Source organism: Fringilla coelebs, assembly GCF_963513975.1.
Source record: "Fringilla coelebs genome assembly, chromosome: 9".
NCBI lineage: Eukaryota > Metazoa > Chordata > Aves > Passeriformes > Fringillidae > Fringilla > Fringilla coelebs.
In genome coordinates, this window is record NC_140067.1 from 4718286 (window position 1) to 4740508 (window position 22223).

Sequence of the window (22223 nt, forward strand, 5' to 3'; positions counted from 1 at the left end):
GAAATTATGCCAACTGACTTCATCAGGCTGTAAGGATTAAACCATCATTTATAATACCCTTTAAAAATGAGAAAGTGTCATTTAAATGTTAGTCACATGAGTAAGCAGTGAGTCAATATTCTGCATATTAACTGAATGCATTTGAAGTGCTAGAGTTTTTCTGAAGTCTGCCAAGACTGAGCCATAACAATTTCTTTTGTAGCTGGAGATCAGCCTGAATAAAAGACCTTCCTAAGATCCAGAAGGTGAAGATGAGAGTCATATACACATTATCTCCATTCCACTGAATGTCAGCTTAGAGGGAAAAAAAAAGCCAGGGAGGACTGAGCAAGAAGAAGGAGCTGTGATTGCTCTTCAGGAAAGTAAATAACTAAAATGAGATCACTGGTGCCATACTTCAATCTAAAAATTAATCCAAGATCTGCTATTCCAACAGTCTGATCGATCAGTTTGTCTCTTTCAAAGACAAACACTGAGCTCTGAAAGTTCATGTTAGAGACCTAAAATACTGCTTGTGTCCCCTACAATTGAAACTTTCCTTTATGCTGAATGTGATTTGGATCTGAGACATCACACAGGGTTTGTATCCCCTACAATTGAAACTTCCCTTTATGCTGAATGTGATTTGGATCTGAGACATCACACAGGGTTTCTGGATTCCCAGCCCCAGAGTCAATCACTGTTAATACAAAACAGTTTGCCTGAAAACATAAGCCTCCAAAACCAAATGTTTATATGCAGATACCAGCACTGATCTTGACAAATCTTCTATCTGTTTCCTCCTTCCTCCTCTTCTCTGGACACAGAAAATACATTGTTACTATTAGGTCATAAATTTGGCCTGGGAGAGTGCCAGGAGAGCCAGATCTGCTGACTTCTGTGCAGTACAAGAGCTCACCAAGTGTGTCTAAGGAATACATACAATTTTCTCTCTGCTTTGGGAACTAGAATTTTTATTTTCCTGATTGTACTCTGCTTCATTGTGTGTATGCAGAATGGTTTGGGTTGGAAGGTACTTTTAAAGATTACCTAGATCCACCCCCTGCCATGGGCAGGGACACCTTCCACTATCCCAGGTTGTTCCAAGCCCCGTCCACCTGGCCTTGGGCACTTCCAGGGATGGTGCAGCCACAGCTTCTCTGGGCACCTGTGCCAGGGCCTCACCACCCCCACAGGGCTGAATTTCGTCCTAATATCATATACTTAAAGAATGTAATTCCAGTAACTCCATGATGTGCTCCCAAGAGCCAAAGCATCCTCCCAGCACTTCCACCCCACTCCCAGGCTCCCTCCAGGGCCAGGAGCTGTCGGTCGGGCCCGGGAGCTCGCAGGGCCGTAGGACCGACCCCATTCCCTCAGCCAAGGGCAGGGCTGGCCCCGCCGCTCGCTCGGGCCCCCAGGCTCCCCCAGGCTCCCCCCGGCTGCGCTTGGGCCCCTCGGGCTCCGCCGTGACCGCGCCGGCCGTGCCGCACCGGCACCTGCCCACGGACAGCAGCGGCAGGAGGCCGGGCCTGCTACCCTACCCCGGGCTGCCCACCCCCGACACCCCATTCTGTGCAGCCCAGCCCCGGCAGTCCGTGAGACACCGCCAGGCCCCGCCGCCAGTCCCCGCCCTGATCCCGGTCCCCATCCCCATCCCCATCTCGGGTCCTAACGCCGGTCCACATCCTCGTCCCGGTCCCCATCCCCTGTCCCGATCCCAGTCCACATCGTCGCCCCGGTCCCCATCTCCGTTCCCGTTCCCATCCCCAATCCCCGTCCTCGTCCCCGTCCCCGTCCCCGTCCCCGTCCCGGTCCCCGTCCCGGTCCCCGTCCCCATCCCCATCCCCATCCCCATCCCCATCCCCGTCCCCGTCCCCGTCCCCGCTCCCCTCACAACGCCGCCCGCTCTCACGCGGCCCCTCAGCCACGCCCCCTTCCCACGCCGCTCCATTCATTCCCCAGTCTCTCCCGTCACGTGACGCGGGCCCGGCGGGCGCTCCCCGGCCGCGGCTTCGCCGCCGCTTCCGGGCCGGGCCGGGCCGGGGGCGGGGCCGGGGCGCGCGCGGGGGGCGGGGCCGGGGCGGGGCGGGGCGGCCGCCGCGGCGGCGGCGGCGGCGGGAGGGGAGCGGCGCTCCCGGCAACATGGCGGCGCGCGGGGCGGGCAGCGCCTGAGCCCGGCGCCTCTCGGTCCGCGGGGGTTTCCCCCCGGCCCCGGCCTCCTCTTCTTCCTTCTCCTCCTCCTTCTCCCTTCTCCTCCTCCTCCTGCCCCTGCCCCTGCCCCGCTCCCCGGCGCGGCCATGGAGAGCGAGGAGGAGCAGCACATGACCACGCTGCTCTGCATGGGCTTCTCGGACGCGGCCGCCATCCGCAAGGCCCTGCGCCTGGCCAAGAACGACATCAACGAGGCCGTGGCGCTGCTCACCAACGAGCGGCCCGGCCTCCACTACGGCGGCTACGAGCCCATGGAGAGCGGGCAGGGCCCGCCGGGCGGGCACGGCTCCCCCGCCGGCGGGCAGGGCCCCCGCGGCGGCGACGGGGACGGCGGAGGCGGCGGGGGCGGCTTCGACCCGCCGCCCGCCTACCACGAAGTGGTGGAGACCGAGGTGAGCTGCGGGCGGGCGGTCCCGGGGCGGTGGGAGCCAGCCGCAGCCTCCCCGCTGCCGCCGGGGGTCGGTCCGGGCGCGGGGCCGGCGGGAGGTGCCCGGGGACCCTCCGCCACTCCCCGGGCCGGGGGCTCCTCGTCGCCCCGCGTTCCGCGCCTGCCGCCCGCCCGGCGCGCTCCCCAGCCCCTTCCCTGCGATCGCTGCAAGGTGAAGCGCAGCCAGGGTTTTCCTTGGCATTCCAGGAATGTGTGGCTACCGTAGGGCTCTGCTTTTCGCTCCCCCTCTTGTGCCTTCTTGCATAATTCCGGTGACTAAAGGCTGTCTATTTTTTTGACACTGTTTGCACAATGTGAAGGAAAGCGCAATGTGGGTATGACTTTACGTACAGTTTTATTTGGGTAAGCTGAGCGTAAGTTCTGAAATAGGAACCTAGTGAGGTCAAATGTTTTTTCAGAACAGAGCTTTAACTCATGACTTAGGGCTGTGATGTAGATAGAAGTGCTGGAGACTGTCAGCCCTTTCCAGGTTCTTTCCTTCCTCCTTATTTGCCTTTCTCTTCCATCCTCTTCCAGAACTCTGCACCCTTCAGCCAGCAGATACACTCAGGGTGCTCTCCTTGCTGTCTGGAACAGTCTTGTAGTGCTTTCCTATAAAGTCTTCTCCTCCTCCTGGTCTTTTTCCCGAAACTTCACAAGGTGCTCATAAGAAAAGTGCTAATCAGTAGTGTCCAGACTGTGGGACTCTCGGGGGTGAGAACAGCAGAAAGCCCCTCTGTGTGATACCAGAGGGCCACCTTGCACAGCCTCTGTCTCAAGAACTGGTCAAGAGCAGATGCATAAGCTCATGAATAAAACCAGGGAACCTCGTGTACCCTCCCAGGCTCCATTGATGAGTATCCTGAAGGTTTTCTATGCCAGAAAAGTGCTCCCTTTCTGTGCATGCATGTGTGTGTGTGTCCATAAATAAATTGGTGAAGAATCACGGGCGTGTCTGGTGCGTAACTACACTTGCACGGATCATCCGTATCCGTAACCTTGGCGTATTGACGTCCAGCCCTGCAGAATAAGGATAGGTGATCCTGCTCCCTGAATTAACTGGGTTAGGTCCTGAGCTGCTCTAAGCTGCTGATGTGTGCTTGTGGAGTAAGGTGATCCGTGGGGTGGCACGTGTGCCCTGCACAGACGGAGCCGCTCCTTAACTTCCCTGACTGAAGCGCCATGGAACTGGTTTCCAACCTTTCCTGTGAAGGATTGAGAGTGAACGAGAGTTCTTGTTGGCATTTGGGTTGGACGTAGTTAGAGCTGGGACAGTCTGGCTTGTCAGTGTGACATTTCAAGTGAAGCTGTCAGTGTAAACTGCAGAGAAGCACTTTTTTCCCCCGCTCTTGTTCCCGTTACAAATGGCACTTTGACAACTCTCAGAGGATTCTCCCGCCCCCCGTTATTTCATCCTGTATTTCTGATCAAATTTACTTATGCTTTATAATAGTTTCCTTTGCCACTCACGTTCCTGTTTGCTCTGACTTGTGTTCTTTTTAACCCACAGGAGGGAAGTCAAAACATTTCATTGTAGGTAAATCACTGTACAGAGCAGGCATTTCAGAAGGATTGAGGTGTCTTGCTACATGAAATTTCATATAAATTCATGCCTCAATTTAGTAATTGGATTCATTTGCAGATGAGCATCTGTCAACTCCTGCACGTGTATGCAAAACAGTATTTTTGTAATAAAAGAGTTGCATCTATAAAAGTCCTGAGACTGGAATTGTTGCCTGTGCATATTTGTCTAACACTGCAGTACAATTTAACAGCTTTTGACATACATTTTATCAGAGGAGGAAAGCGATATATCATCAGTTCTTGGGGTTTTTTATTTCGTCAGCTGTAATCTAGCATTACATTTAATAAGCTACAGCTATTCTTTAGGTGGTTAATCAGTAATTAATCAGGTTAATCAGTAGTTTTCCATTCAGCAGAAGCTTATGGCATATGAAGCTGTACAGAAAGCCATTGCAGAAGCAGCTATATTATTCATTGTAGTCATACACATTATGGTGAAACATATTGTACCCCATGCTGTCTTGTGGTAATTCAGATGTTATTTCTGGTTTTCTTCCTCTCAGTATCATCTCTCTTTCTAACAGCTCTTCGAGTGTGTATTCTTCCTTCTCCTCATAATGCCAGTTTTAACTTTTATTCAGTGCGGACGAAGTGGTGTGTTAGATTTTTGGATTTTATATATCAGCAACAGGAGATAAAGAGAAGATAAATCACAGGAGAAGAATTCTTAGAAATTTTCCCCCAAGTAAAACGTTCCAATCTTATGCTTCATGAACAAAAGTTAGGATTAGATTTATTATTTAAAAATAACAAGAAATCTTCAGTCATTCTTCAAAATGTGTATAACAAGTCTGTACTTTGAATTTATGTGCTTTTTTTGGCTGAGCACACTTTAGCATGCATATAAGAATAGGTCTATGAATGATTAAACACTTTACATTTTCCCTAATCAGTAATGAATCCATTATGTTTGCATATGCTTATTTGGTCTCTCTTACATAATGTTAGAATCTGTTCAGCATTCATGTGGATCAAAGAAAGGCTTGTCTAGTGGTTTTCTTTGAGAGGAGCACAGCAACCAGATACATATCATACTAGTTAAAACATGTTTTCTTTAGATAAGGTTTTAAAAATCAGTGTGAATTTTTTTTCAGTGGTCCATGCTGCTGGTCTTCAGGGCTCTCTGAAAGTGTTAAAGAAGCCTGAATTTGGAGTAACTGGCCCAGAAGCAAGATATCTGCTGTGAGCTGGCCCAACATATGCCCTGTGCTTTCTTTCTGTATGGGGCTTGAGTGAAGGTGTGCATAAATTTCAATTTCATGAGGTTCAAACTTCAGTTTCAGCAGGCTGGTGTTTCCCATTTGCTTCAGTTTTGGGTTAATAGCTGTGGTGTGCCTTTGGCATTGATGCTGGTAGCATGACCACACTTAACTCATCAAAAGGAAGAGGCCAGACAAACTTGGGGGCTTCAGTTCCTTTGTGCAGTCTTCCTAAAACCACGGGAAGTTCACCTTGAGGTTTACAGCTGCTTGGGAAGTTTTGCCCTTTGTAGCACCAAACCGCACTGATAGACTGAGGTCACCTGCTTTTCAAGAGGCAACTTTGTGTGTTTGACATAACTTCTGTGTTTATGTCTGTTGACAGAAGTAAATCTTGCAGTTTGGCAGGAACGTGGGGTTTCTGTGTTTATTCCTTAGGCAACATGCAGATTGTCACGGTGTGATTCTGTGCCGAGGGAGGCGGGTGAAGGATGCTGTGCTCATCTCTTCATCTGACTGACAGATAAGCTGCTTTATGAACTGCTGCTAAATCCTTATAATTTAAGACAAGACTATAAATGAGTGTGATGACAACGTCTGTCAGTGTGTCCATGAATTGCCACAAGTGCCACAATTGCTGGCTTTCATGAGTTTGAGAGGAGTGGGGTAGAGAAGAGCAGGCTAAACAAATGTGGGGATTGTGACCAGAGGACTTGAAATTGTGGGGAGGGACAGGTAAAATATCAAACACATACCAATGGTTTGTATAACCTTCACTAAAACAACCTTAATTTGCTTTTAAAACAGCTTCTGAGAGTCATTACTATGACCTTTCAGCTAAATTGTGATGAACAGATTATATTACCCCCTGGCTATTCCTGTCCCCTTCAGCATGTGCTCTTTTGATTTATGTTTTTTTAGTTAAACTGGATCAAAAGCTCATACATGCCAGATTTTACTAGGTAAGGTTTATAATAAAACTTGTCCAAGATTGCTTTTGAGGTGCTGTTTGACTGCAAGAGAAAATGATTTTGTGAAAAAAACAGGCCGGCGACCGTAGTGAGTGCCAGTGCCAGGAACATTCTCACTAGTCATGCTGCAGAACTGTGGTGTTCAAACCCTACCTCTCCTCATTATTAAAGCTCAGGACTGAAAGCAGTTCTGCCACAGATGTGCTTTAGCTTTTAAAGTGTAAAATGAGGATAATGGGGTGTGCTTTATTAGGAGAACCATGGACGTTAGGCTTGTGAAGTTCTTTGATCTTTGAATGGAAGGAGCTGTATTTATTTAAAGACAAAGAAGGTATTTAGCCTTCAAGCAAATGAGATGGATTTCACGCTACAATTCTGCACATTTAAAGTCAGTCTTCTCTCTTGTAAGCAGTCCTGAGCTTTGCAAAAGTGAGTATTTCTTGCATTCTCATGTGGAAGTTTTACAGAGTGGCTTGTCTACGAATTGGCCTTGTAAAACAATTAAGCAATCAAATAAAGCTCTGTGGTGGATTCTGGCATCGAGTCCCTGGCTGGATGCCATCAGAATGTCAAGTGGAATTAGTATTTTAGCACTCCTGGTTTTCAGCATCACTGTTTTCAAAAATGAGTGGTCCTGGTGTGGAACCTCTTTCTCTAATCTGATTCCATTAACACTTCCTTGAAAGCATTTGAAAGAAAATACTCTGAGTTTCATTCTTGATATAACAGAGACTAATAGAGATACTACATGAAGTTAGGGAAGTAGGGGTGATACTGAGAGATGCAGCTGGTTTAATTTTAAATGTAAGCTTTGTTTTGAATAACTCACGAAGTCATTATCATGTAATGTGATCGTTAGAGTAATTGCTGGATTGAGAGGAGCACTCTGTAATTACTGGTTCATTGGTGAAGGTGATGCCTGCAGGGTCAGTGAAGGTGGGAGACAGCTCTGTACAGCCAAATTCTCAGCTGGGCAGGAAGTGTTTCTGGTATAATGTCCTCTGGAAGCATTTTTTGGTCATCTTCCCAGTTTACAGTGCTGTTCTGTGGCAGCTGTTTAATAAGGAAGTGAAATACTGAGGAAGAATGAGAATAAAAACAAATTAGCCAGTGTTAGAAGTTAATTCCAGCAAATCATTTGGATTGCTTTTGGATTAAGGAACAGTAGCTCTTTGTATGGGGAGGGCAAAGAGGAAGTGCCTGTTTCTTTTGTAAGCTTTTATTTTGAAAAAACATGTATTTGTGCTGCTGTAGGAATAGCTTTTGGTATATATGGTTCAGGGGCCAAATTAAAAATTAATTTTAAAAGCCATTGTTCCCAGGTGTCTGTTACCACTTGATCTTCCTGCCACTAGTTTACAACAGTTCTGGCTTTTCAGATGCACAGCAGAACAATCTTGAGAGGCATTTAAAGATTTTTTTTCATATTAGTTAGTCACAGTTTTGGCATTACACACTGTCAAAATCAGCTGCTTTGTCAGTTCTGGTTTCTGTCTCACTATACATCAGTAGAACAGAAATATAGATGAGTGTTTAGTAGCATTATTGAATTAATTTTCCTTTCCAGAGCCTGACCTTTGGTCACTAAAATGTTACAGTAAATACTTTATGTAGTGGTTCTGCAGCACTTCTCTATTAATTCCTGGTGTTTTGGCAAATGGAGATACAAGTGTTGACTTAATTTTAAGCACTGAAATGTTAAGCATTTCTGATTCATTGCTTTATTGTTTAAAAGCACAATGTTTATCTGATATCACACTAAGTTTTTCTGAGTTATTTGGAACAAGCATGAGGTTTTGTACTTATGAAAACTCCAGGTTTGGGAGGAATATTGGTGTTGACTCCGAGTCTGGCTGTTTGTAGTTACACAAATGGAGTAAGTTTTTAAATATATCCACAGACAATAGTGAAAACACATGGAAGATAAGTGTTTTCCTTGGTTCCTTATGAATGGCATTCCTAACAGTGCTTTCCATGACCTCTCCCTCACCTACAACTTATCAGACTTCCAAATACGTTGCCAAAAGTGATTGTAGTGAATCTCTGCCTCAGATTTCACTGAATGCTGTGGTAATAGCAGTGTAAAAGGGCAAAGAGGCTCCTTGTATTTTTGAAGTTAAATGGAGGTTTTAATTCAAGTGCTATTTTTACAGAGCCTCAGTTGTTTTGTTTTGCAGTGATGCTCAGGACTATGTTTATCTTTGAACAAGCAGGCAAGTACATCAGGGAGTATTGCCTGGTAACATCACACCGTCACCCTGGAAATCAGGGAGAGAGTGCAAGCCAAGCTTTCAGAAACTCTGAGTTAATTCTCAGCTTTGCTGAATTTATTTTTATTTTTCAAATTCATATTGTGTTCTTCTTCCCATTCTTACACTATTCTTGGTTGTGAGAGCTGGGGGGCAGAGGGAAGGTGGAGCCGTAGGGTTTTTCTGGTTATAATTTGTTATAATTCTTTACAGCTACTAACAGTTTAGACTAAAACCTTAGTAGCTGTAAAGGATTATAACAAATTATATATATACATGCATCTTTGATGGTCTTAGTGCAACTCTCAGTTAAGGTCAGTGTCTAACTCACCTTCTGTGAGAAAGTTCACTAAATAAATTGGGTTTTTCTTAGGACATCTCTATGATGGAATGAGAGTTCAGATCAACTTCAGTTAGGTGGAGTCTGTAAAGTAGGATTTCTTTTCCTTTAGTAGTAGACTGGTATCATCCTTTTATATTGGCATGACAAAATACTAGCATTTTTTTCTTGTGACAAGACTGCATTTGTTTGTGTAAAGTAGTCCATAGTAGAAATTTTAAGAGCTTCCTTTCTATGAAAAAAGAACAAAATAAAACATCTGTGTATCTCATTAACAAGTTTATGTTCTCTTAGCAGAACATAAATAGCAAAAACCATTCCTATCTGTTGCTGCACTTAAAATTTTTGCATCCAAATATGTTTCTCTGGATGAAAATTCCAGGGTGAGATGCTACATCTCTTTAAAACTTAAAACTGTTAAAAACTGTGACAATACTTTGCAAGTAAATGTCTGTTTGTCAGTAAAACATTCAGGAAATCACAGTGGGTTTTCTTATTGCCAGGTAAGAAACAGAATGTGGAAATTCCATACATGACACCATTTTTTGAATCTTACTAATTCTGACCTATTCACAAGAGGATTCCAAGCTTGCTCTTAGCAGTGTGGGTCCAATGGGTTCAATCTGAGTGCAGGAACAGGCAGCTCAAATTTTGTTCCTACATCTGCCTCTTAACAAGAGACAAAAGTTCTTTAACCATCTGAAATACCAGTTTATAAAAAGCAAATAGGCTGCAGGTATGAAAATGTGACAATTTTTTTAAACATTGTCTTGTTCTTAGTGTTTACGTGTAAGTGCAAGGTGGTAGCTTTGAGGTATTAGAAAGGCTTTGAATTCTTACACTTGTGTCTGAGTTCTAGGTAACAGAATATCTGTTACTTTTAGGAGTTAATTAACAGAAAAAAAGTTTCACATCCAGGTGTGAAACTAAAAACTGCTTTAATAGTCTGGCAGGTGGAGGGACTGTCAGGTCACGACTTCAGGATTCATAGCTTCTCCCACAAATTGATGGGCACAGTACATCAGAGCAGAGAAATGCTTTGTTTTTCTGGTATTTGATGTATTTCTCTCACCTTGCCTCCACCTGAGCATTGCAGTGCTCTGCAAACACTTGTGAGTGGTACAGCAGTGCTGTGCAGAGGGGAGCATCCCTGCTGATACTTGGCAGCTGGAAAAGCTGTAGCATTGGAAAATTGATTTCTTTATGTTGTCTTTGTCTGTGATTAAAAATTGAAAGATGGACCTAAAATTTTTGTCAGCTAGTTCTGGCTCTATGCATATTTTTCATTACTGATCTTCAGAGCAGTTAAACTTTGTCCTGTTTGTAGGTATATTGTGAAAACGTTTTGTGGTTGGTTTTTGGGGTTTTTTTGAACAATGCAATAAAACTTCTAAAATCTGTTTTCTTGGCTATAAAACAATGGTTATTTTGTGAAAATGACTTATTAGAAAGGCATGAGGTGGAGGTAAATGCTTGGTCTGCTGGTGTCTTAGAAAGTCTGACCCTGTTCCTTGTTGAAAGAAACAAGACTTTGGGGTTTTGTTTCCTGAGTTATACTGGGTTCAAGAGCACATAATGTGATTTGGTTATGGTGATAATAGATTCTGTTGGTAGCCTCCTATCAAAATCAAATTAACTAATTTAAATTATGATTTGACTGTAATTTCATTACTAAGGCTGCCGATTAGAATCAAAACAAGTCTTAAACTCTTTGTTATTTTATGTAAAGTGAGTGGTATGGGAACTGTCAGTGGCTTTAGTTAAACAGTGTTTGATGAGTTAATTAGCTGAATACTGCATGAGTACATTTTAAAGCTTTAAACTGTGACCTTTTGGCAATTAAAGTTAATTCATATTTCACTTTTTGTGCTAATCTTTGTTCTGTGTTACTCTTCAGTAGAAGGTTTTATGCTACAGATTTAAGCAATGCTTTATTGATCAGATGTTGAACAATTTTTGTTTATTCAGCCTTGCAAGCAAATCTGGGAGGTGCCAGGTCCCCAGAGAGGGAATCTTGAATCAGTGCTCAAGCCTGTTCCTGTGAGGGTATTTCTCCTGGGAGCCTGTGTGTGTGTTTAGCCATAACTGCATTTTCACACCTTGAAAATAAGCCAGAAGAGCCAAGACTCTTAGAAGGAGGGGATCTTCAGGGTTTTTGTGCAATGAGATATATCAGAAGGCTTGGAAAACTATGTTAAAGGTTTGTCAGCAGAAGTTTGTTGGTCTCACTCTTTCAGCTGCAGAAAGTCACAGATTTATGCTGTGCACTGTGACTTCCTACTGCAGAAAAGAGTGATTGTAACAGCATTTTAGACAGTTTATCATTAGATGACCCATTGGTTACCTGGAGTAGGGTTGGGGGCTTTGTTTGCTCTTTGCTATTTGCTGGAAGAACATCTGTACAAATCCTTACCATGCTGGGGGCCAGTTCAGTGCTAAGTCTGTTCAGGCAGAATTGCAGAGTCCTGATAGAGATCATCATTAACTGGCAGACACCATTCTGAAGTCACCTATTCGAGGGGAGGGAGATAGCTCTTTATATATATTTATTTAGAAACAAGCAAACAAACCCCATGTAATTCCCCATGTAAAAGCCAAGATTGAGAAAATCACTTTTTGAGTGGCCGACATGGCCTTGTATCCTATTTAGTTTTGCATATACCATAATTTTTCTTCAAAATCTTGTATTTCCTCCATGGACCTTTGTCAATAGAGTTTGCAGTGACAGTTCCTGAGCTCCTCAGTTACAGAGCATTAATTGTGGTGTTCAGGGCTTTGTTGCATTTGTGAGTGTCAGCTGAGAAGTGAATTCTCCAGGCTGTGTTGGAGTGTGCAGATCTCCAGCCAGCATAAGATGATGCAAGAACTGAGCTGACGTTTCACCTTGCTGCAGCAGCTGCTGCTAGTAAATCCCTCACTTTAAAGAGCAGTGCCAAAATTGATTTCAAAATTGGGTGGTGAGCAGTTTGGGCTTTTTCATGTGCAGAAAGACACTAATTATGAAAGAGCAGCAGTAAGTCTTTATAGAGACTGTTTCTTGTAGTGGATTTGGTTTAAGGAACGCAGCTCAGTCTGCACTAATATAATGTGAACATAGCTGAAACCTCCCAGAAATGCAGAGTGTTAAATTTATTAATGGTTTGGAGGGGGATTTGGGTTTTAAACTGCCTGGGTGTGTGTTTGAGACTGTCACAGGTTTCACCGTAGCTGTGAAGCTATGTGGATGTGATGTGTTCTAAAATTAATACATGAACTTGATACTTGCTGCACATGGTTTTAGTAGCAGAGCACTGTCAAGCAAGAAGCCTCATTGCCTCTAATTCCTGGAAAGTGCCAAAGGCATGCTCCTTCAATGCAAATAGCTCCCATTACTACAGGGCAATATTCCAAATACCACACTCATTTTTTGTGTAAAGCCATCTTTTCACTGCTCTGTTGGTAGACTCAATCTAGCAATAATCCAGATGTGTTCTAAGCATAATTTAGGATAATGTGGGAGCTGAATGTACAGTGAAGATCATGTATTATTTCACTTTCCAAGTGAATTTCTGTGTCACGGACCCTGGCAATCACTTGTGTGGAAACAGGCAACTAGTGAGCAGGATTGCTGGGATGCAGATGGGAAAGCAGAACAAGAAGTGGAGTTTTACATCTCCAGTTGAAGGTCTGCCTTGCTATTCTGTGCCTCTTCAGATACCAGTTGCTGTTGCTGCGTTTATTTAATGTGGATGCTTTTCCCCAGGGAATGAAGCAACTGTTGCTCTGTTTCTGTAACATTTGTTGAAATGTTGCTTTCCTTGGCTACAAGTGGAGGCTGAACTGTAGTCCTTGAACACCCTGCAATTGGGTGTTTAAGTTATACTCATTCTGCCTTTATTATACTAAAAGTTCGTTCCTGCTCTGTTACTGTGAGCACTTTGTTTATAACTGCACGCTTGTTTTCTGTAGGAAATTATTTTGTTTTCTGCATGGGTGTTCTTTACAGAAGCTTTATAATTAACTGTTTCATTTCTAAAAAATGCTTCTAAATAATTTTGGTATCTTTTCATGTAGACCTTCAAACAACCCTTCTCCAAAATCTGAAGTATTTAAACAGGGTGTGATTTGCTAGATGGGAATTGCATCAGGCTTCCATGCACAGTGCTCGATCAGGTGACCACAGTTTCCGAAGCTGATATTCAGGTCTGCTAAAGTACAGCCTCCCATAAAGACAAACTGTTTAGTCAGTGTTTAGTAGGGGGTTGGAGAAAGGCAGTGCTTTATTTCCCAAGCACCAATATGTGTTTTTTTTCTAAGCAGTGTTCTGCTCCTATAAATTGTCCTGCTGCTCTGCAGAACATTAGCAAGTCCAGCTCCCGTGCTGTCTGTGAACTTTAAAGGTTAAGCTCTGCACAATTGCTGTTCCCTTGGCTTAATAGTTTTGAACCATTATGAAAGTGAATGACACATTTACTTTGTAAAAACAGGTCTAATCCTACAAATAGCAAATGCACTTGTGTGCCTACATAGATTTTGTTCTTGGTATACCATCTCCTCCGGAGTTCAGTTATTTCTTTTAGTTTATTCCTTTCTAGTTGTTCCACTCACTTTCCTGTCAGTGTCTGGTTTTTACTTTGGAATGTGTTTCCTGCTTGTCCTTCCTCCCTCCATGTCCCTGGCTTCTTTCTCAGTGGGATCTTGTTACCATCTCTGCACTTGTTTTCCACTGTCTCTGACAGTGGCCCCTGCTCTCTGCCAGGCCTGATCCAGACATTCTGTCCTTTCTCCTGCTGGCTTTGCCTGCTCTTGTGGAGGCAGGGAAAGGTCTATGTGAACTCTTTGACACATTGGGTACCTGGCATCTATGGGAGGTTAAAAAATAAACAAAAGAAAATAAATGAATAACTTGTCTACTGTTTCTTTGGCGCTGCTGGGGCAGTTACCTCATATGGCACTTAGAGGAGAGCAGGCAGTGATTCTGTGTCCTGTACCCAGAAATAGCTGCTCTAAAGTGCCACTAGCAAGGAAACCTCTAAAGCTTAGCTGCAGTCACCTGCTTGCCTTTTCCCCCTTACCTCCCAGAATATTTGCCAGTAACTCATTATGACTTCAGGAGAAGGGTAATTACATTACCTCGTTGGACAACTATATTTGATGTAGGTTTTTCTTTAGATTATTAGTTAGTAAAAGAAAATCTTGATGTACTGAAACAGTATCCTGTATTTCTAGTGTGATGGGGTGAAATGGACTTCCCTTAGAGTAAACTATTCCCATATTCCACAGGAGTTGTTGAACAGAGGATTAATGTGCAGATCTATGAAGATAAAAATTTGTACTCTACAGTCTCCCAGGGACTGGAAGTACTTATCACCTGGCTCTAGGATCTGATATGCTATGGAACAAGATTTGCTGCTTAAATTGGCAATTAGTTAGCAATTAGTTATGTAAACATGGTACTTATCACCTCCATGAAATACAGCCAGGTATGTAATCCCTTCAATTCAAATTGAAATATTCAATTCTACTTTGAAAAACACAAGCAGCCTCAGGGTTGAGAATTTGACATGCTTGTTACAAGCACAGCTGACTTTTCTAAACCCTTTAATGTGTCTAGGAAACTGTTTTTTGCTTGATTTTTTTTTTTTCACCCGCAGAAAAATGATGAAAATGGGAATTGCTCTGGTGAAGGGATTGAGTTCCCAACAACCAATTTGTATGAGCTGGAGAGCAGAGTTTTGACAGATCACTGGTCCATACCCTACAAGAGGGAGGAGTCTCTAGGCAAGTGCCTAATTGCATCCACCTACCTGGCAAGACTGGGTGAGTTCCCTTTCACAATTACACAGATTATCTGTTCAGAGTGTGTCACAGACAGAATGCTGGGCAGTTGTGTCTTTCACTTTAATCCTGCTGCTATTTTCTTACACCCTGCACAAATCACATCTCTGGGAAAGTGTTTAACAGTGAACTGTTCTACCCAATGCTGTAAAAACATCATTGATCTCTTTTCTTTCTCTCTAAAGTAATCTGTTTTCTTCAGTTTTTTTTCAAAAAGTGGCACACATGTGTCTTTATGTTCTAATAATTGTGGGAATTACATCTTTTCAGAGCTAAATTACTGACTCTTTTTTTTTTCCTTGTGCTGGGTATTTTCCATTCATAAAAGCAAGGTGTCATCTCAGTCCCTGCTGTACCATTCTTGTACAAGTGGTTGCTTTTCCCTGGTGAAGTGCTTATATTGCATTAGATCTGAATTTGACTCTTCTTATTCAGTACTTTGGCTGGGGTTTTGGAGGCACACCACACCCAACAACTGGTGTATAATGAGAGTACAAGACAGATTCTCAGTCGTGCATGATGGCAGACTAAAGGAATGTTGTAATCTCTTGCAAGAGTAGAAGTTGTTAAGTGGTTCTGGTTTGCTTCTCTGTTTCCAATCTGTGTTAAAAGGCTGGGCTTTAATTTGGTTTTGGTGGGAGGCTGTGAAGCATCAGTAATGTATGAATTGTAAACTCTTTTACTCAAGTTTACAAGCTACTTACAGTGCTAATAATGCTTGAAAAACCTGTAAAAGGTATTGGGAAATTAATTCTCAGTTCTGAAAGGCAGGTTCTCTCAAGTCATGCTTTTTGTGGCTTTAAAAACATGCTAGTTATGAAGGAACAATAGCACTTCTACTACTGCTAATTTGGGTTGGTGTTCCCTCAAATTTGCACCAAGGTCTCTGAGGTCATCTTAAAAAGTAATTTTATAAAAATACTGTTAAGAAGCACTTTCTTTTCTGTAAAGGTCTTTCTGATTCTGATGAGAATTGCAAGAGGTTTATGGACAGATGCATGCCTGAAGCATTTAAAAAGGTAAGTAGGTACAGTAGGCCAGTTCAATGTTTCTTTGTGTTGTTCATGGTGGAAATAGTGTTTTGTAATCCAGACTTCAGGCAACTACTGGATGGGGGTTCTTAGATTAAAATCACACTCAAAATATTTTCCTAGATTAAAATCATAAAAATTTAAATTTAAATCATACAAGATCCCAATTCTGTAACTCTGGCCAACTTTAGCACTTAGCTTTTTTCTTTTTTTTTTTTCCTCTCTTAAATGAAGAGCCCTGTAGTAATTACCAGAGCCCAAAGAGAGGTTTAAGGACCCTTGGATATGGCCACTGGTGGCATGGTCAGATTTCCATTAAATATTCTTTCTGTTATTTCTTCAGAGGGTTGCTAAATTCTTCTCACAATCCATTTAGAATTTTACCTTTCACCTCAGTTCTCAATGCCCTGTGTTTCTCTGGGCTGTTGTGAATTTGCTTTATAGAGCTCCCCAAACTAATTGACTTCCCACTATTCCATCCACTTTAGGTACTGCCTAAATTTCCCGCCCAGTATTTGAGCCATATGTATAAAAAAACATACATACCCTTTAAAAAGTTACTTTTTCCTAGTGTTAAAATTCTGAGAATATAGCTTCATTTAAGGAAGGCAGAAATTTAAGGCAAAAGTTCTTTTTCCATTTTATTATCAGAGTACTAATCTTACATATAATAGTTTTATATCACTTGGTATTTTTTGCATATGAAATAAACAATGTAGATTGTTCCTCCAGAAGGATAATCTGTAGAAATCTAAGTTCAGGATGTGCTGAATTACAATTTACAAGAAACTCTATTAATGGTACAAAAAGTAATTGTATGGGAGCTATTAAGTTTTTTATCTGCTTCTGTTCAGACACAGCAGAAATTAAATGAATTTGCAGATGGCAGCCAAGTGTCCTTTATAAACAACCATGAAACCAGATTTAAAGAACATGTTTCAGTAGGTGGGAGCAGCATTAAATACCTCTTTCTCCTGGTACATGTGCTTTGTTTTTCAATAGAAGCTGCTCAGAAAGTGTGAATTGGTAAATGGTTACCTCAGCTGAATCAGTGCAGCTTTATGGCTGCCTGTTTCAAGATTTAATAGTTGTGTGTTCAATCTGCAGACAGATTCATTTCATAGTAGTTGTTCTTTGCAAAGGTTACAATCTCTCTTAGTGCATGCAAATGGAAAACACTTTGATAGATTTTATTTTCTGTCATAAACTGTGATTTAAGGTGTGCTTCTGTAAAATTACAAATTGAGTTAACTCTTAAGCCATTAGTGCAGAAAGAACATCTCAAAACCACACCAGACAGTGATGACTGCATTCCAAGGGAACATTTATTCTGAAAAAACAGTTTCAGGAGTTGATAAATTTGTCCTTGCTTGTGATTGTGCTCAAACTTTAAAAAAAAATTCTTTTTTTTTTTTTTTTCTTTTTTAGCTATTAACATCCAGTGCTGTTCACAAGTGGGGAACTGAAATCCATGAAGGAATCTACAACATGCTCATGCTGCTGGTGGACCTGGTTGCAGAGAGAGTAAAACAAGATCCTATCCCCGTGGGCCTGCTTGGTGTGCTTACAATGGTATTTGACCCTCTGATGCAGTTTCTAATATCTGGGTATTTGCCATTTTGTATTTATGCAGCTGATGCTTTTTCCAACTGTTTCAGTTGTAGTTCATTGTCTTAAAATCTACAGCCATTGCTTGCTGCAGGTATTTTACCTCCAGTATGCAATTCAAAGGAGTGGGTGCTGTTCAAAACTTCTGAAAACTACCAGTTTAAAAAAAATAGATCACATTTTTGTCACTTTGCTGTTTATTTTTTAAAACTGATTACTTAGAGTTCAGTTGTGTGTTTTATGGACCTCTGGCTCATGTGGTTATTGGATATATAAAGGCTTCAAAATGTTTTATATGTTGAGAACTGAGAGGCAGGAGAAGGGGGCTTGTATTCAGCTTTATTTTCTGCTAGATCTTTAACTGTCAACCAGGAGAATGCTCAGCTAAAGCAATTATCAAGATAAGTTTTGAAAGTACCATAAGGCACCTGTTCATTGCCATGGGCTTTTCTTTGAAGGCATTTAATCCAGACAATGAATATCATTTCAAGAATCGAATGAAGGTGTGCCAGAGAAACTGGGCAGAAGTCTTTGGGGAGGGGAACATGCATGCTGTCTCACCCATATCCACTTTTCAGAAGGTAAGCATGGCCATGCCCTAAAAACTAATTGTAGGGTGGATGTCTTTGTCTCAGATAAGATTATTTATTTGTAAGACAAAGTTTAAATATGTTACCAAGAATTACTGCAAATAGATGTGCCATGTATGTTCGTCTGTAGACATTAATTTGTGCTCTCAAATTGTTCCAATTCTCTCTTAGAGGCTGCATTTAGAAATGGGTGAACTTTCATGTCTAAAGTAGCACACCAATCTGTGTTTTGCTTTAGACATGAAGCACACAACGGGTGGGTCTGTGTATTTAGGGACTGACATCTGTTTGGTTGTTGAGTGTGAAATGACCAGGATAACTCCAAGTGTCTAGTTCTAGTAGAGAATTCAGGCTTTTCTGACAGCCAAGGATAAAATAACTTCAACTCAAACACACTGGCAAGGAGGCAGTTTTTGAGGTTTGCACTGTCTTATCACAGTTGTTCCAGATGGGTGGGTCCAAAACAGCATCAGTGGAGTTGATTTCTCCTTCAGGAAACAAGTTTGTGGCCGTAGAAAGAAAATTCTACATCCGTTGCTTTGGGGAAGTAATGTTCCACACTGCTACAGTGCTATAAATACAGTTGCTTGTGAGTCAGCAGCCACAATGTGATCTGTTGCCACAGCACATGGGCAGTGATGTCAGGCAGAGTCCAAAACAGGATGATGCTCATGAGAACCAACCAGAGCTCCAGCTACACTTTACAGGAGCTGTTACAAACACTGCTTTATTTGTGTAATAGTGCCTCCATTTGAGGTGTGGGTTGATGGGCTGAATGTGTGTCCAAATGTCTGTTTCAGAAGACAAATGTTTTGCATTGATGTTGCAGCTGATAATTTGTTCCTATTCTTATTGTTCAAGGAACCTCATGGGTGGCTGGTGGATCTGGTAAACAGGGTAGGTGAATGTAAACCAGAATTGTTTGTCACTTGAATTCGTTGGTCTTCAGGGGTAATTTCTTCTCCCCCCCTCACCTTGCCCTTGTTTTTTCACTCATCACTTTTCTGACAACCACAAAAAAATTAGTTTGAGATTTTAATCCTGCCTTGTAAAATGTAGCTTGTTGAGTTGTTGCCTTCTCCCTTGAGCACCTTTCCCCTAACGTGGTATCTATGACCTGGGGAATTTGAGAGCCCAGCTAAGGCTGCAATCAAAGGTCCCCCAGGCAAAAGTGCCAGTCCAGTCAGCTGTTGCTGTATGTTGTCTGCCTTTCTTCCCTCTGTCCATTTTTACTCATGACAGAGTTTCTAGCTTGATGCTTACCCTGCTCTCATGTATAATTGCATTGCATTCCCCAGTGTGCCCCTGCATTCCCATGAAAATATAAAGCTTTGTTTGGACGGAATGTTCCATGGTAAAGGACACTTGTTGGCATCTCAGGAACTGCCAGTGATGAATATTTTCCATAATCTCTTATTTAAAAGATAAAACACTGTAGTTCACTGTGTAATACTGACTATTTTATTTCAGTTTGCAGAGTTGGGTGGATTTTCAGCAATTCAGTCCAAACTCAATTCTGAAGATATTGAACTTGGGGTGAGTCCATCTTCTGTCATGAGACTTCTCCCTTTCCATTTTACCTTTCATGCAGAACCAGCAGTGGCCCTTTTGGCAGTGCTTTTACCTTTTCTTTGGTACCAGAGCAGCACTCCCACAGAGCCCTGGAGAACTGCTGTCAGGATGAAGATCAAATGAGGTTGTACATAAGAATCCTGACTGAAGAGCAATTAAGACTTCACAGAGAAGAGGATAAATTAGTGTACCTTTCTGTTAGCATTCAGCCTTCTGGTTAGACATCAATCAAAGTAGTTTTGTTGTATGTTCACCAGTATGTCCCTGGTTTTCTGTTTACTGCACTCATAGCTGCGTTTAGCTGCAAGCAAATTGACTTCTGTCATTTATTATAGAAATCACTGTTAAGGGAAAAATTCCTTAGGAAGACAGACAGTGTTCTAATCCTAAACAACTTTTCAAGAGCAGTGTCTTAAAATTGACTGGTTCAACAGAGCTAAGCTATTTTTGGTGATGAAGTCTAACTTGGTTAGTTTTAGCTTCCTAACCTATATTCAGGAGACTTCCAATTCTTTCAAGCCTTAGAGAATGAGGAGGCTAAAGGAAAACTATGTCATCTGGAACCTTGTCCCCCAGTATAAAATCAGTCTGCTTCCAGTGACATGCCACTTGGAGGGAATTCAACTTTTTTTTCTTGGGGTATTGATATTTTCTGCTTTATATTGAAATAGGTTCATATGTGAGCTTGGCAGAAGAATAAGGAAAACCTTGATATACATGCCAGTTCTGTAATAGAAACTTTGACTTGACTTTGTTTAATGATTAATAACTGCTTGCTTAGGAAGGAAATCTGGGTCAGCATCATTAATCTGGGCCTTGGATTGCACTGCTGCACACTCAGTTCCACAATTCTTGATCCAGTGTGAAAAGAAACTGATTTTGATATTATTTATTGGCAAACAATACTTTTATACGTTTAATTTCTTGATGATAGATACCACCTTAAAATCATGCATTGAAGAGATCTTGACATGTATATGACACATTTACAAAAGCTTTCTCCCACGTATTGCCTTGGGAAAGAAATTTGCCATATGGCTTTAACCTTAAATTTTGCATTCACACTTTTGATTGCTGCAGAGAGCAGGCAAAATGTGATATGTTCCTTTCCGTCTGTTTATTTCTGTGACTGAAACAGATCTGTCAGAGAACACTGAACAGAGTGATGAGAGGACCAAGATTAGTGAAAACTGGGAAGGCATTTTTTATTTCAGACAAAAATACATAACACATACTGTATGCCATATATAATACATAGCACATACTCTACTGTGTGCCATAGAGTAAATCTTTCTTAAACCATGTGTTGTTGTAAAGGACTTGCACACCAAAAACAGTCATAGGAAGTGACTGGAAATACATAATATAAATGATACTTGTTCACCTTTATTTACCTTTTAATCTATAGATTACTATGAAAAGATTCTCTGAATATGCACCTAAATAGTTGCTGTCTTTCTTTCAGGCAATCTCTGCATTAGTTCAACCATTTGGAGTTTGTGCAGAGTATCTTAACTCTTCTGTAGTACAGGTAAAATGTCTTTGTTATGACTTGTAAGAGGACTAAAAATTAATTTCCAACTGTGTTGGTGTGAAACTGGTGACTAATTTGAAAAGCCTTCAAACCTCACATTGCAGAAAGTACAAGAACCATTTTGAGCACGCTGAGGTGATGAGTAAATGGCTCAGACAATGTTCAGATTCATTTTCCAAGCAATTATCTGTAGTCATGTATCTACATCTGCAGCAGTGAGAAGCTTTGCCACTGCTATTAGTAAGCTTCAGCAGTAGAAGCCATGTGGGGAAAGAATCCAGCCTGAAGGATGAATTTTGCTTTCAGTTTAACTTTCTGGCTGAGATAAAGGGCATGGATATGAGAGTTTACACTGCAAAAATTGTGGTACAGGAAAAAAATTCACCAGGATCTCTTTGTATGTGCAAATGTACTCCAGGCTTCACTCCTGCCCTCACCACCAAAAACTGTTAAGTGACTGAAAGACATTATTTGAAGAGGATGTAGTTTAGAAGCCCCTGGGAGTAAGAGAGGCACATGCACCTAATAACCGATGTGTTCTTAGAGGTCATTTGGTCTGTTTGTATTTGCAAACCTGCATTACAATGGTCTGAAATGGGTTCTTACTCTAATAGCTTTTTTCTTCCCTGGACATAGCTACCAGGATAGCTTTATCATTTTTGTAGGTGTAGCTTTATCTCTAAGGTAGTGGTGAGCCTTCAGGTAAGTATTTCCTTTTGCTGCAGTCACGTCTTGAGTAATGCAATTGATTTCAGGAAGCATTAAAATGATTGTCATGCCTTTTCTCACGTTCTTTAGCCCATGCTGGATCCAGTCATTCATAAAATGATTAAATATGTACAGAATGTAGAAGAGAAGGACTTGAAAGACAAGGTAATGTTTTACATATTAAATATTTAGGAAGAACTTCCTGCGTGTCTTGGAAATGCTGTCAGTGTAAATTAGAACAATAGCTTTCTTCTCACTGGCAAGAATACAGCCTGTTCTGAGTTCTGACTGAATGACATAATGAAAATGCATTTATCCAATTCCATTCAATACCCTTTTCAGTAAATATCTGGTTTATGACCCTTTCTTAAATATTTTGCCACTGTCACTATCAAATTTT

General features: G+C 41.9%; 1 protein-coding gene across 2 annotated transcripts in view; it reads left to right on the plus strand.

Moving 5' to 3' along the window:
• The first annotated feature begins 2100 nt into the window (after positions 1-2100).
• The window catches only part of USP24 (ubiquitin specific peptidase 24), a 61456-nt gene continuing 41333 nt past the window's right edge, over positions 2101-22223 (plus strand). For both annotated transcript variants that reach the window (XM_084210915.1, XM_084210916.1), the window contains exons 1-9: positions 2101-2585; positions 14597-14762; positions 15732-15799; positions 17240-17383; positions 17878-18000; positions 18871-18906; positions 19480-19545; positions 21047-21112; positions 21914-21988. In XM_084210915.1, coding sequence (XP_084067041.1) covers positions 2280-2585; positions 14597-14762; positions 15732-15799; positions 17240-17383; positions 17878-18000; positions 18871-18906; positions 19480-19545; positions 21047-21112; positions 21914-21988 — 1050 coding nt within the window. In that variant the 5' untranslated portion in view covers positions 2101-2279. The remainder of the gene's footprint in view (positions 2586-14596; positions 14763-15731; positions 15800-17239; positions 17384-17877; positions 18001-18870; positions 18907-19479; positions 19546-21046; positions 21113-21913; positions 21989-22223) is intronic.